Source organism: Kryptolebias marmoratus, linkage group LG22 (genome assembly GCF_001649575.2).
Source record: "Kryptolebias marmoratus isolate JLee-2015 linkage group LG22, ASM164957v2, whole genome shotgun sequence".
Classification (NCBI taxonomy): domain Eukaryota; kingdom Metazoa; phylum Chordata; class Actinopteri; order Cyprinodontiformes; family Rivulidae; genus Kryptolebias; species Kryptolebias marmoratus.
In genome coordinates, this window is record NC_051451.1 from 21,265,024 (window position 1) to 21,278,254 (window position 13,231).

At 38.6% G+C, this 13,231-nt stretch overlaps 1 protein-coding gene across 4 annotated transcripts in view; it reads right to left on the reverse strand.

Annotated features, from left to right (window-relative positions):
• LOC108234101 (Kv channel-interacting protein 2) overlaps positions 1-13,231 on the reverse strand; it is a 103,572-nt gene that overhangs the window by 10,626 nt on the left and 79,715 nt on the right. Inside the window, exon 1 of one of the 4 annotated variants that reach the window (XM_037973743.1) lies at positions 121-1,370. The exons of the other annotated variants lie outside the window; for them this stretch is intronic. Coding sequence (XP_037829671.1) covers positions 121-237 — 117 coding nt within the window. The 5' untranslated portion in view covers positions 238-1,370. Of the gene's footprint in view, positions 1-120; positions 1,371-13,231 lie in introns of those variants that run through there. 4 annotated transcript variants of the gene reach the window in all.

A 13,231-nucleotide genomic window follows, 5' to 3' on the forward strand; every position in this document is an offset into this window, starting at 1 on the left:
CCCCCCCCCCCCCTTCTGTCAGGATGTGATCCCCCCTCATGTCCCCCCCTTCATATTAAATATTCTGACAAACTCAATGCCTCTTTTTCTTGCTTTCTAAACACTTCTCTTACCTGCCACAGAGAGGTCGATGAGCCCCAGAAAGTGCATCAGTTTGAGGGAGCTGCAGACCACCAGGAGGATGCCTACAGTCTGCAGCCCCTCCACCTCCCACTTGTCTTGGAAGAACAAATGCATCCTTTCCTCTCTCCTCTCCCCCTGCTTTTGTTCACACACTTGCCTCGGGGTGATGGCGTTCGCAACACCCCCAGCCCCCCACCCCTTTAAGTTTTAAGGTAGAAATTCACCGTCTCCTCAGTCTCCCTCTATATGCCAGTGTTCGGCCATCCCAACTCCGTGCAGATCCCCACCTCGCTTTTTTTCACAGAAGGTGGATTGTTATTCTCCTTGTTTCTTCTTCCCTGAGAGGAAAGGAATATCGACTTGCTTGCTCCTCCACCCCCACCTCTGCCGAGCCTGTCAAAGGTTGTTTAAGTTCCGGGTGAAGTTCGGACAGTCTGCACCGTGGGTCCTGACAGGTTGGTAGCAATTTTTTTTTGACTCTCCCTGGTTCTTTGGGCTTCAGACTCTCAAACTCTCTCCACTCTCTGCCTCGCCTCCATCACTCTGCTACTTGCTGTGTCCCTCCCAAGCTTAATTGGGTCAGTGACGGGACTGAGTGAAGGGAGGAAATAGGAAAGGGATGAGAAATTTAAGAGGTGGGAAAGATGATGGAGTACTACTTGTAGTTTAGGAGGTGAAACGAGGTGGTTTGAGACAGGAAACATGGGGGCACACATATGAGAGATGAGAGATGAGAGATGAGAGGAATAAAAATGAGAGATGGGACAAGAAGAAACGCTGGAAAAGATGAATTTCTGTTATCTTGGAAATAACAGCAAGCAGGAGAAGAGCAAAAATCCAATTACAAATCCAAAAGAGAATGCAGGAGGAAGAGCAAAAGAAGAAAACAACAAAAACGAAGAGATACAGAGGGGAAAACTGTGACGACAGAAGGCTGAAGCATCTGACCCAGTAGATACGGTGGGCAAACTCACAGATGTGACAATCTCCCCTGAGTGTAGAGTCGACACATGTGCACACAAACACACAGCCTGGAGGTGAAATCTGGGTATAACATGTATCACATGTGCAATCATGGACAGGCTGAACATTGAAGTTGGGAAAGAATGTCATGCTTCATCATCTGGAACATGGAGATGATCAAAATCTTGAAAGAATTGGACATGAAAACCAAAAACAGAATTAAAAAAGAAGAAACCACAAGAATGCTTGTCTTTGAGTTGGAGTGGGTTTGTGTGTGTGTGTGTGTGTGTGTGTGTGTGTGTGTGTGTGTGTGTGTGTGTGTGTGTGTGTGTGTGTGTGTGTGTGTGTTTATGCGATTCAGTCCTTTAAGTTCTCAAGAACNTGTGTGTGTGTGTGTGTGTGTGTGTGTGTGTGTGTGTGTGTGTGTGTGTGTGTGTGTGTGTGTGTGTGTGTGTGTGTGTGTATTTATGCGATTCAGTCCTTTAAGTTCTCAAGAACTTAGACACCACAACAGACTATAACCCCATCAGCCTCTGAAAACTAAATTGAAAAGGTATGCATATAGTCCACTGTATTGCATGCCAAAGTTTTAAACAAAGCTCTTGCATGATCTGTTAGCTCATGGAATATGTGATAAGGTTGACCCTCGACTACCACCACGCCAAATTTCCACTTGATATCTTGAAAATTCACTGAGTCATAGCTATTTTTGTCTTCGCTAAGGTTGATTAGCTGGTGAGGCCATCTTGAATGAGGGTGACTCCTGAAGGCAATCAGTTGTAGAAAATTTCATTAAAATTTGTCACGTGGTTTGTGAGATATTTTGCTAAAGGGCAGACAGGGTTGACTCCAATAATTAATGCCAAATATATACAGCCAGGTTTGTGTTTTCTGAGGCCAGCTGGCTGTGATGGCTCCAAAACTAATTCAGTGTTGTAGAGGTACATCTAATCATTACTTTCTAAAAGATTCAATAAAATCCATCCAGTGGTTATAGAGGTATTTTGCTAACAGGCAGGCAACACACAAACATGAGGTGGATATATGATTGCCTATTTTTTGTGGTGGTTGGTAATAATTAAGATTATTGAAATTCCACATAGTAATATGTACAGTATAACTCAGTGAGATGTGATCAATTTATACCAAACTAAACCTCGATACAACACAGCTGCATTGACCTTTAACATCCGCTGCAAACATCTGCAGGTCTTACATAAACAGAGAATCAATTAAGTTTCATGCAATCTTATTTTATCTTAGATTCCTAAAGGCAACACATGCTGATGCTGAAAATGCAGGTTTTCTGTAAAACAAAGAAGCTGCACTCTGAGACAGACAACAAGCAACTCCCTCCCAACGAGAAACTCTGCACAGATGGTGCTCAGGTTTAATTCATCAATCAATGTCATGGATACTGAAAAAAAAAAAAAAACAACAAACAAAAAACCCCAAAAATGCAGAATTACTAAATATTACTAAGAAAATGATCACCTCACAGCTGGTAATCTGTAGGATTTTATTGCTGAATAATCTGACTGCATTTATGAACACGATTACTATAAGATAGATTTTAGATACAGTGACATAATGAGGCCAGTAAAATCTTAAACAAAGTTAAGTCATGGATGAAAGTGTGTGAGATCAAGGCTGACCACCTCCATCTGTCACTGTTTTTTAATTTAAAGCATTATGATATCATGTGGCAGAAGTGCAAGATAGTGAGATCCCTTTGTCTTTCTTTATTTCCTCAGTCTTTGTTCAGACACGACAGCCCTATGATCCAAGCGTACTGTAAGGTAGTAATCCTTGATCTTACTGTTGCAGTTACTTCTAATAATGGTAACAAATAGTTCAGCTTCACCATTGATGTAATTGCAACCCTTTATGCCCTGATTTTGAATCTTGGGTTACTAAATAAAACATTGCGGGCTAAATTTGGCAGAGAGGTGAGATATTTTTAGACACCTAGATTACATGCAACTTTTCCTTCAAAGAGAAATCAGTCATGCAGAAGGACTGAGACAACAGTTACGCTAGTATCTGCTCTGAATTGTGCAAATTTGACAATTACATGGGTATTAAAGTTGGGTAAATAGCAGAATTACCAAGCTCTTCATATGACAGCTGTCACTTCTGTGCAATCTGCTGCCAGCTGAGTGAAAGTTTTGCTCCATTTACTTGGAAACTGATAGTCTGTGTGATATATTTAGCAGACTAGTGGTAAGTACAGAAACAGCTTCCAGACAAAGTTCATTTGGGTGTGGTCATTCTCATTGACCCCCGCAGTTCTTATCTATGAACAATTTCAGTGGTTTTGTAAGAGCAGTGAGGCTCCTTCAGAATGAGCTTATTTTAGCCTAAAATGTTTAGATGGCGCAAAGAATTCCCAAGAGATGCTCTGTTCCCAAAATAACATTGGATATTCACTTGCATGAATTTTAATCAACGGTAGATGTTGACACGTGTGTAGACACACACACAGCGGCTTTATTAAAATGTGAGGTTAATCAGTCTTAGTTGATTAGTCTCCGTGAGGCGTAGTTTGCCTGAAGCCAGACATCTCGTAATTGAAATGCCTCCATATTTAGATGTCTACCTGGGCAATTATTTCTCTCAAAACTGATTAAAATGTCTAAGAGAAAGATGTGTGCAGGGGTGTGGTGTGTGTGTGTATTAACATATGCTGCCAAGGAGACACAGAGGGGGTCATTGACAAATGGTGCTCAAAATTGGCTAGTGTGTTTTCAATTAGGTACATGAAATAGAAGATCTATTTGCATGGACCATTAGTGTTTGAAGATATTTTTAAGACTGCAATGTGGGACAACGAACAAAAAAAAAACCCTGAATAATTGTAACAGAATGAAAAGATGACATGATCAAAAAGCTTTTCTCTTTTTGAGCATCAAAAAGATAATTCTGCCCACATGAACACCATCTAAACTGAAAAGAAATCTAAAAATTCCTTTTTTAATTAAATGTTTTTGTCATCAGTCAGGTGTGGTAAATTAAAAATTTCTCTATAAGTTTTACAAATAGACAGGTAGGAAACTACTCAGAAACAGATTTAGTCATCAAAAACTAATATGTTTGCAAAAATTTTGTGTACATTTTAAATGTATTTTCTGATTTGGAATTAATCACGCAAGACAATAAATGTTGACTAAATTTTTTTGAGACCAAATGGACATTTTTAAACATGTATTTCCTGACATACTATATCAATATAGCATTAATTAATCAAAAAAGATGAAAACGACTTGTTCAGACTTGAAAACAAAAGGCTTATAATCTGTAATATTTCACTTTTCCACCTGTAGGGGGCAGTATATTGTAAGGTAATCCATTTGCAGCTCTATTCCAAAGTGCAGTGAACTCTACCTGTGCTGTCTGCTTCTCTTCATTAACATTCAGCAGCAGAGACCAGACTAACTGTGGGAGGGTGATGAACGATCATAATTTCCAACACTTTCACACGCAGAATTACAAAGCAGAAAGCTTCAATAACCAATGTGCTGCTCTGACATTGTGACCAAAAGTCCAGCTTTTCTTTGACACACCTACTTTCATGTTCTTTCCATCTCATCATGTTTTCTTTTCTTTTTAATTTCTGAGTGGTGTAAAGTACTCAATCTAAATTGGATTTGCATCGCATGCAACAATCCTCTAAACTTATTTCCATCAAGGCATAAACACTCCTCTCTGATGTTTCCTGCCAGGAACCAAATAAAGAAAACATCCTGAATGGATCGATATGACAGAAAGAGAGAAAGGAAAAAAGTTTCGAGCAGCTAACAGGGCTGGAGTCAAAAAATTTGATTCCAAACATGAACACAACTACATTTACGCTCCCAGCCAAACAACGCGTCTCTGTGTTGGAACAAAACATTGGTAAATTGTTGAACAAAACTCAACCAGCCTGCAGGAGTCTTCAGGAAACTTGTCTCAAATGTTTACTGGGATGCTGCCATGAATAGGAATCAAACTGGCAGCAGAATGATGAAAACTTGTAGCTTTCTTCTGAAAATGTAACACAGTCCACTGTCTGTTTAATATTAACTTTAACTACAGAAATGTGGTAAAGCAGGATTTAGGATGAGGGTCATTTTACTTTGTACATGTTCACCATGTTGAAAGCAAAATGAACTTAACTTGACTTAGAATGAGCAGACAAAACTGGACAAAGAAGGAAGCAGGAAATGACGAGCTGAGCAGAGAACAACTGAAAACCTGGAGTTTATATACACTGAGAGAGCAGAAAGAAAGACTGACTGAACTAGAGTGCAGAGCCAACAAAATAAAAAGTATGGCTTTCAAATAAAAAACTTTTTAACAGAAACTTAAATCATATCAACAAAGACATACTGAGAAACCAAACAACAAAATTGATGCTAAATCAACAACAAACTGAATTGATATTGTCTTATATATACATGCTAGACACCATGTTTAGACACTTTACTATAAGTAACAGATAAAGACAAAATTGGTTATAGCAACTAAACACCTGAAGTTAATGAAAATCATGTTTTAGTAAATTACTCAGCAGTTTTTCAAGGGGAAGGTTCTACTTGTGTCATTATTTTGTTCTCCATGTTATCATCATTCCACAGGCCTGCTCCTTAAAAAAGGAAAACAGAAGTTCTGCTTTTTCAGACTAACTGCCAAACAAATACAGTGCTTATTCAAACACAAATAACAACAAAGGCGCACGTAATCAAATGAAGAGATGCTATGCCAGAGGGGGAAAAAAGACTCAGCAACAGGAAAGGAGGAAGAAAGAGGAGCGAAAGAGAGAGAAGAAGAAGGATGAGGGGGAACAGAGAGAGAGAGCTGCGTATTAAATATCCCCTGTCTGATCCTCCTCGTGTCCCAAGCTCTCATCTTCTCACTGGCTAGCCATCAGAGGTGCAGAGAGAGAAAAAGCCTCAGACAAGGACAACGAGGACAGTCTCCTCTACACGAACACCAGTTTTATTAGTCTATATAAAGTTTGACAAAATCAGTGTTTTCCAAAAGATGCTGTCGACTGCACACCTGCCTTTGTTTCTGATGTTTCAGCAGACATTAAACCCTTCACTCTTAGAAAATCCTAACCTTGACATCCTTCTTTCCTGTTGAGACTCCATGGTGATGGCTAAAGGACCATTAGTTTGTGAAGCACTGCGGCTTCATCAGAATTTTCTGGAACCACAAACACACACACTACATGCTCAATTAGCTTGGTTATTTAATGAAACATCATTAAAATAATGGCAGATGGATGTAATGAGGTGAACGTGCTCAAACACAAATGGGTCTTCTGCTGACCACCAAACAATTTACTTGCTCTTTCACCAATGTCATACTCACATTCCTAACTCATCAGACATAAAGTTGATTCCATTTCTTAATATAGCAATTCTGCCAAACCCTTTATGTCTTCATCTGAGGCATCTAGCTTTTGTTGTTCTATTTACAAAGAGCAATCCTCATACTGTTACTGTGTAAACAGATTTCCCACAATTACTATTAAACTATGAGGTAGTACAGTGTAGTTATTTTAGAACATCAAAATAAATTTAAATGCACTATATGTTTATGTACAGGGAAATAGTTGAGCTTTTGTCATTTTCTAATCCTGTTAAATCCTCATATTTTTCTTCAGAATTAATATTCTATGAATTCAAATTATTGTGATGGAAACAATTCCTCCATCATCTTCATTTTAGAGATTTTTTGGTCCCTGATGGTTCCTGAAAAGTGAAGCATCTAATTTAGAGAGCATCCTGGAGGAATTTCTGACAAAGTCCACTTTTGCTCTTTCCATATTCAAATGTTTTTAGTCAGTTATAACTCATATTTTAGGACAATAGGTAAGCGTAAGAAAACAGACCTACAAGTTTGCCTTTCAATCAAACTTGGCTCCTTAATAAGCAGCTAATAAAGCACTTAATCAGTGCACCATCTGTATAATCATTTTCTCATCCTATTCATTTGTCACCTTTCAGTAAGAACCCAGGTTACTTAAACTCAACTCTGAACTATTAACTCTTTTAAATAAACCTATCTTAAAAATAAAAACACAAACCAGAAAGCATGCAGCACTGCAGAAATAAGAGAATTGCAATCTGCAAGTTGGTTTAAAATGTGGCTCGTGTCCCAAGGCTAAAACAAAAATGAATTGAAATGAGATGTTCGAAAATCAAAGTCCTTGCAGAAGTGATGAAGCAGCGTTTGAACATGTCCCTGGTATCCACTATCTCATCAAGTCCAGTGCCAGGTCAATTTACTTACAAAAAATCTAAGATAAAAAAAGATTGTGGCACATATAGTAAAATGCTGCCTTTAGATGTAAGTAATTAGAAACATCATTAAAAAAAATCATAGCATAAACAGCTGATTGTAGACTTTAATTAGTTCATCAAATCCTCTTAGAAAGATAGATGTAAATCCAGGGAATAGGTGCAGTAATTATCACCCTCCTCCACAAGGCAAAAGTGGACACTAATGTTTTTGCCCATGGCTGTGTAAGTGTGTCTGTCAGTTAGCAAAATATCTTATGAATAACTGGACACATTTTAATGAAACTTCCAGGAAATAGTCAGAGGGATGTACATTTACAGCTGATTAACTTTTGGAGTCAACATGATTCAATATGGCTGCCACAGTTGACCTTGAAAAACACAAAAGTGGCTATAACTCAGTCAGTTTCACAGATATCAAACTAAAATTGGATGTGGTCATAGCTGAGCGTCATTCACAACATGTTTTTTGAGCGTGACATCTGACAATATCACATGAGGTAGTACAAAGCTTTACTTTTAAGGTTTAACCAAAAAGGCTACAGCAAGCTGATCTTAGTCTCAAACTGATGAAAGGTGATGGGTGATATGCAATCCTACAAGGAATGGAAGGTCTTCAATTTACTTTGTTTCTGAAGCTGAAATAAACTACTTTTATCAGGCTGTGGAACAAGGCTCAAGGTGGAGCAAAGTGCTGTGTTCTAGGAAATCCTTTTCTCAGCCACTCAGTCCAGTTCAGCACATCCCATTCAATATCCACCTCATAAACTCAAAGAGCACACTCCTGTTGTTAGCCATTAGCTTTAAATCCATCAGTACCTCATAAACTTCCAGGCCAAAGTGCTTCTGATAGTCGTTCAATAACGCATGTCCAGTTTCCTCATTTTTTTCTCCCAAATACTTGTGTGGCATTAAATGTGTGTTTATTTATTGCAGGGTCAGCAGCACAACTCATTAAATTAATGAGCCCAGAGTGTCTTTTTTTCCCCACACTTGGCACAATCTTGCTAACAAGATGACACACTACTTGTCTCACAAAATAAGTCAAATGTATCTATTTTTTTGTCTCTTTTAATACTGACACTGAACTGCAGAGAGTAAATTTAGGATGAGTTTTATGCACACATGGGAAGACATGGAAACAAACATGCATGGCAGAAGTTACTTTCCATATAAACATAAACATACTTTGGAAGTCGATCATTATTGTACATAAAGTGGATATTACTCGCTCATATAAAGAATGGCTCTGAACCGTTTTTGCAGATAGCCCCACAGTCATCCTGCCATCTGGACTGAGATCCTCCATTAAAAAAAATTCATTAGCTTAAGTACTCACAGAAGAGTTGGCACACACCAACCTACTCTCATTAGGGCTGCAATTTCCATAAAGTATAGCCAAATTATACTGAAGAACGATGCTCACTAAAAATGAAATTATACTTTAAATTGAGCCTTTAATGTTTGTGTCTGCGAGTGTTTTGTTTGTGTCTGCGTGCACATGTTTATAGAGTGCAGTGGTATTGATAATGGGTTTCCAAGAAGAACTTTTAGATGACTGAGCTACTGGCCCACCTTGACTGCTGGGCGCAGTCCAGCAAGTGCATCAAAGATGAAAAGTGTCTCTTGTAGCATAGAGTCCAGAATAATGTACCCGAAAAAAAAAAAAGTTTTTTTAATCTTTCTGTAGTTATCAAAGTAAGCCTGTCTCTTATACAGTGACTCGCTTTTGTTAGAGTATGTGGTGTCAAAGTTAATACTTATAGACAAAAAAAAATTCAAGATCTTGTAAGAGTGCCTTTGGTGCCTGGATTTAACAGAAAACTAGAAAAGAAAATTGAAGACTTGATCCAGAAATATCTTTATGTCTCTCTTTTTGTCCCTGAACGATTAGTGATAAGGGGGTGTGAACAGCGCTGAGTAGATCAGACTTAGGGTATCCTGATAAATTGACCAATAAAGGCTTTGATTCATGATGACAGCTGCTGCAGGTGAGCCAGAGAGGGACAAGAAGCTTTCCTGTCAGCTCTATACTGACATCTAATTGCATCATTTGGAAAACGATACACAGTCCTTGCCTTATCTAACTGATTATGGCCCATCACAGAAGACGATAATATATTTTTCCTGTGACTCCGTATGTGTTTCTTTGTTTGTAATATTTGCAAAATATTTTATGAACAAGTTGGTAGATTTTTAAGAAGCTCAAACTTAACAAATACAAAATTGGTTTTGTTCAGTGGATGTTCATCTTCATCTAATTAACTTTTGGAGTTAATTTGATTCAAGATGACTACGGCTAATGGAGCCTACCCAACCCAAAATTGACTATAACTCAGTCAGTTGTACAGATATTAAGTTAAAATTTGATGTGGTAGTATTGGAGAGTCATCATCTACACGAACTGCAGGTGCTAACAGATAATGCAAGATCTTGCAATATTGCACATAACGTCATTCACAAAGTTTGACCAAAACAGCTGTAACTCTGTCCCTCAGCCTAAGATAATGTTAGTTCAAAACACTGGCATTAAAGGCAATGGGAGATATGCATTCCTTCAAGGAATATTAGGCTTTTAATTTAATTAAGTCTTTTGTCAATCAAACACATTAAATCTGAGTTGTCCTTCTAATTGAGACTTTTTTATAATAAACTTTTTTTTTAACTTCAAATCATCATGAACTTGAAGTTCTGCCTCTTTTACATAAAGCTTAAAGTTATTTATAGAATAATTTATTAGAGAAGATAAGTTGGTCAACAAACATCACACCAATCAAACCACAAAGCTTTCTGACCCATGATCTGAAGAACAGCTATATTTCTCCTTTATATACATTAGGTTATAAGCTAATGCGAGTACTAAAAGTAACGCTGACGCTCCCTCACTGAAACTAGCGCCTCTACAGAGCACTCAGACCCACTCTGTCCATAGTGTTATCGATTGAAAGGTAAAAGCACACACCCTAGGGGCAGAGAGAGGCCACACACACAGCTAAAGTTACTCTTTATTTGTGTGTGTGTGTGTTTGAGAAGAAGAGTGTGTTTCATGGACCTCAGGTAACAGGAACCCTTAGATAGAACTGCCGCCCACTGAGCAGTAGAAGGAAAGGGCAGTGAAGTAAGAACTGTTTCACTAAATTCTTACTTTAGACTTTACTGTATTTGTAGGAAAAAAAAGGCCATTACCTTCCCCACCAACTGGCTCAAACATCCCAAACTGCTCCAGGACTTTGATGAAGAGACCCATGACCACCAGCACAGCAATCATCTCCAGCCCATCCAGACTCAGCATCTTGGGGGATCTCTGTATGTCATCGCCCAGCGCTGTTCCACTGAGCCGAGTCGGGCTGGTCTGAGTCGGGCCAGCAACACAACCGCACCCAATCCGAACACTCTGTCCAAGTTTAGCACAGCTGAGTTCTCCTCCACTTTCTGCCGCAACTGTACCAGTCCACACGTAAGGATTCTGACTTGAGACAGGTGAAGAAGTTCTGTAAACTATGAGACGACTCAAAAAAAAAAAGGTAAGTTGAACTGACCAAGCAGGTTTTTCTTTTCTGTCTCCAAAAACTTCTTATTTTCCGTTGGAGGCCATCACGGCTGAAGCCACAAGCAGCCAACAAGAACATCCAAAATGTCCAAACACCTTTGGTACAGTTTAAACTTTTCTTCTTTTCTCTTGTCTGTTCTATCTTTCTTCCAGATGAGTGAAGGAATCTGGGGATGTGCTGCTCCTGATAGTCCTTTGGCAGTGTTTGTCAGGAAGTGAATGTTGTGAGGGGGGAAAGAGGGAGTGAGCGAGAGAGAGCCGGCAGATAAAAAAAAAAAAGAAAAAAGAAGGGGAGAGGATGAGTAAGAGATGGCATAGAAAATGAGAGGGAGGGAGAAAATCTAACAGCGCCAGAGAGAGTGGGCAAGAGGCACACAAGCACAGACACAGATAGTCATTCAGAGATTGTTTGGGGGGACATAACTGACATAATCTGACATAACTAATAATCTGTCTTCTCTCTGCAGTGATGCTAGGTTCTTTAGTAATTGAAAGCAGATTTAACTAAAGATAAACATGTATGTTAATACATATAAATGTGTGCAATTATTGTTCTATTAGAAATAAAGAAAATGTTAAATTGGGCAGACTAACTTTAAAGATGTGAGCAAAAGAAGGAGAAAAAGATTGGGGTTTCAACAATTTGTAAAGTTTTCAAGTACTTGTACTGTCATAAAGCTGTTAAAAGGCATCTAAAGTTGTGCTGCTAAAATAAAGTTTGTAAAAGATAGACTGAAAGAAACAACACAAAAACATCTGAAGAGCTCCAGGCTAATCTGAAGCAATCTGAAGCAATGGTTTCAGTCCGTTTAACACACGACACAGAGAACGTTTAGAGAGCTTCTGATTGCTGCTTGAATATGAAGAGTCTTAGTTTGGGAATAGTAAAAGAGAAGACAAAAATTGAAAAAGTCCCAAAGACTACATCTTCCTCTTTAAAGGTACAAAACCATGTAGACTTTATTTTGCTCAAGCATTATGTTGATCCGTCTCCATTTATTTAGATTATTTTAAATTCAGTTCTTACCATCCAAGTGCTAAAAAGTCCTGTATTTAAATAAAGCTGTAGAGTTTAAAAGTCTTCTGTAACTGTACATCCAAAGTTTACACCCACACAGACACAAGGCAAAAACATTATCACCCTTTCACATTCGATAATGGGCAACAATGAAGCCGCAACTCAGAAGCATCTTAAAACAGAATTCACCTAAGTTTCCCTGCTTGATACGAACTTTCCTTAACTATTTTTGGCTTAGAGAATAAATGATCTTGCTTGTTAACAGTTATCTACACATATGCTCCTCACAGAGAGGGTAAAATGTTTCACAAGCTCTAACGTGGAAAGTAGTAAGCAGCTGAGAGAATATAACTGATCATACTACTTTTTGACAAGTTTCATTCTAATTTGTTTTCACAAAGCAATAAATGTATCATGGAAGCCAATTTTAACAACTGGCCAGTCTGCACAGTGGTGTAATGGTTAGTACTGTTGCCTCACAGCAGTAAGACCTCAATCCGAATCTTGGTTTTTCTATGACCAAGACTGAAAAGAGAGGAGAAGACAGGATGTGCAGAGGAGATGAAGAGTGTCGGAAACAGATGAACAGATGAAGATGAGCTCGAAGTTTTTCTCAGTTCTAAAGCAACACAAGAGAAGCATTCTAACAAACAACAGCTGATCACTACAACACATACTTGCAGTTTCCTCTGAAATAACTTAAGAAACAATGCAACAGTTGTTTGAAAACCTAAAACTATTTGAGCTAATCTTAGTCAATACACCTGTGTTAACATGTGCCAAACTCTGCAAACCAATGTGACATCCCTCAACCTTATCAATGACATTTTAATAGTTTTGACAGTTTACCTAATGTTCTTTACTTGTCATTGTTTTTGTTTGGTTTTTTTTGCTTAGTATATTACTGACAAGAAAATTAGTCACACAACATATACATTTCATGCTAACAATTTAAAATATGTATATTTCCTGCATCAAACATCTTTCTTCCTGTCTGTCAGTCAGCATGTGACGCTGCAAAACTCGAGGCATCAAGTACCTGTGAGGATCTGGGTTTTGGTTCCGCCCTCTGGGCGGCGCCACTAATTATTGTTCCACAGGTGTTCCTAATACCACTGATGAGACCAGCCAGGATTTAAGCAGCAGGCGGTGATCAGATCTTCGCTGGAGCATCGAACCTACTGGGTTAGATTCTCCGCCTCAGCGTCTAACCTGAACTCTAGCTCCTAGTGTTAACCACGTTCTTTGTTGTTGCCTGTGTCCTAGGTTTTTCTTGCCACGCCACGATTA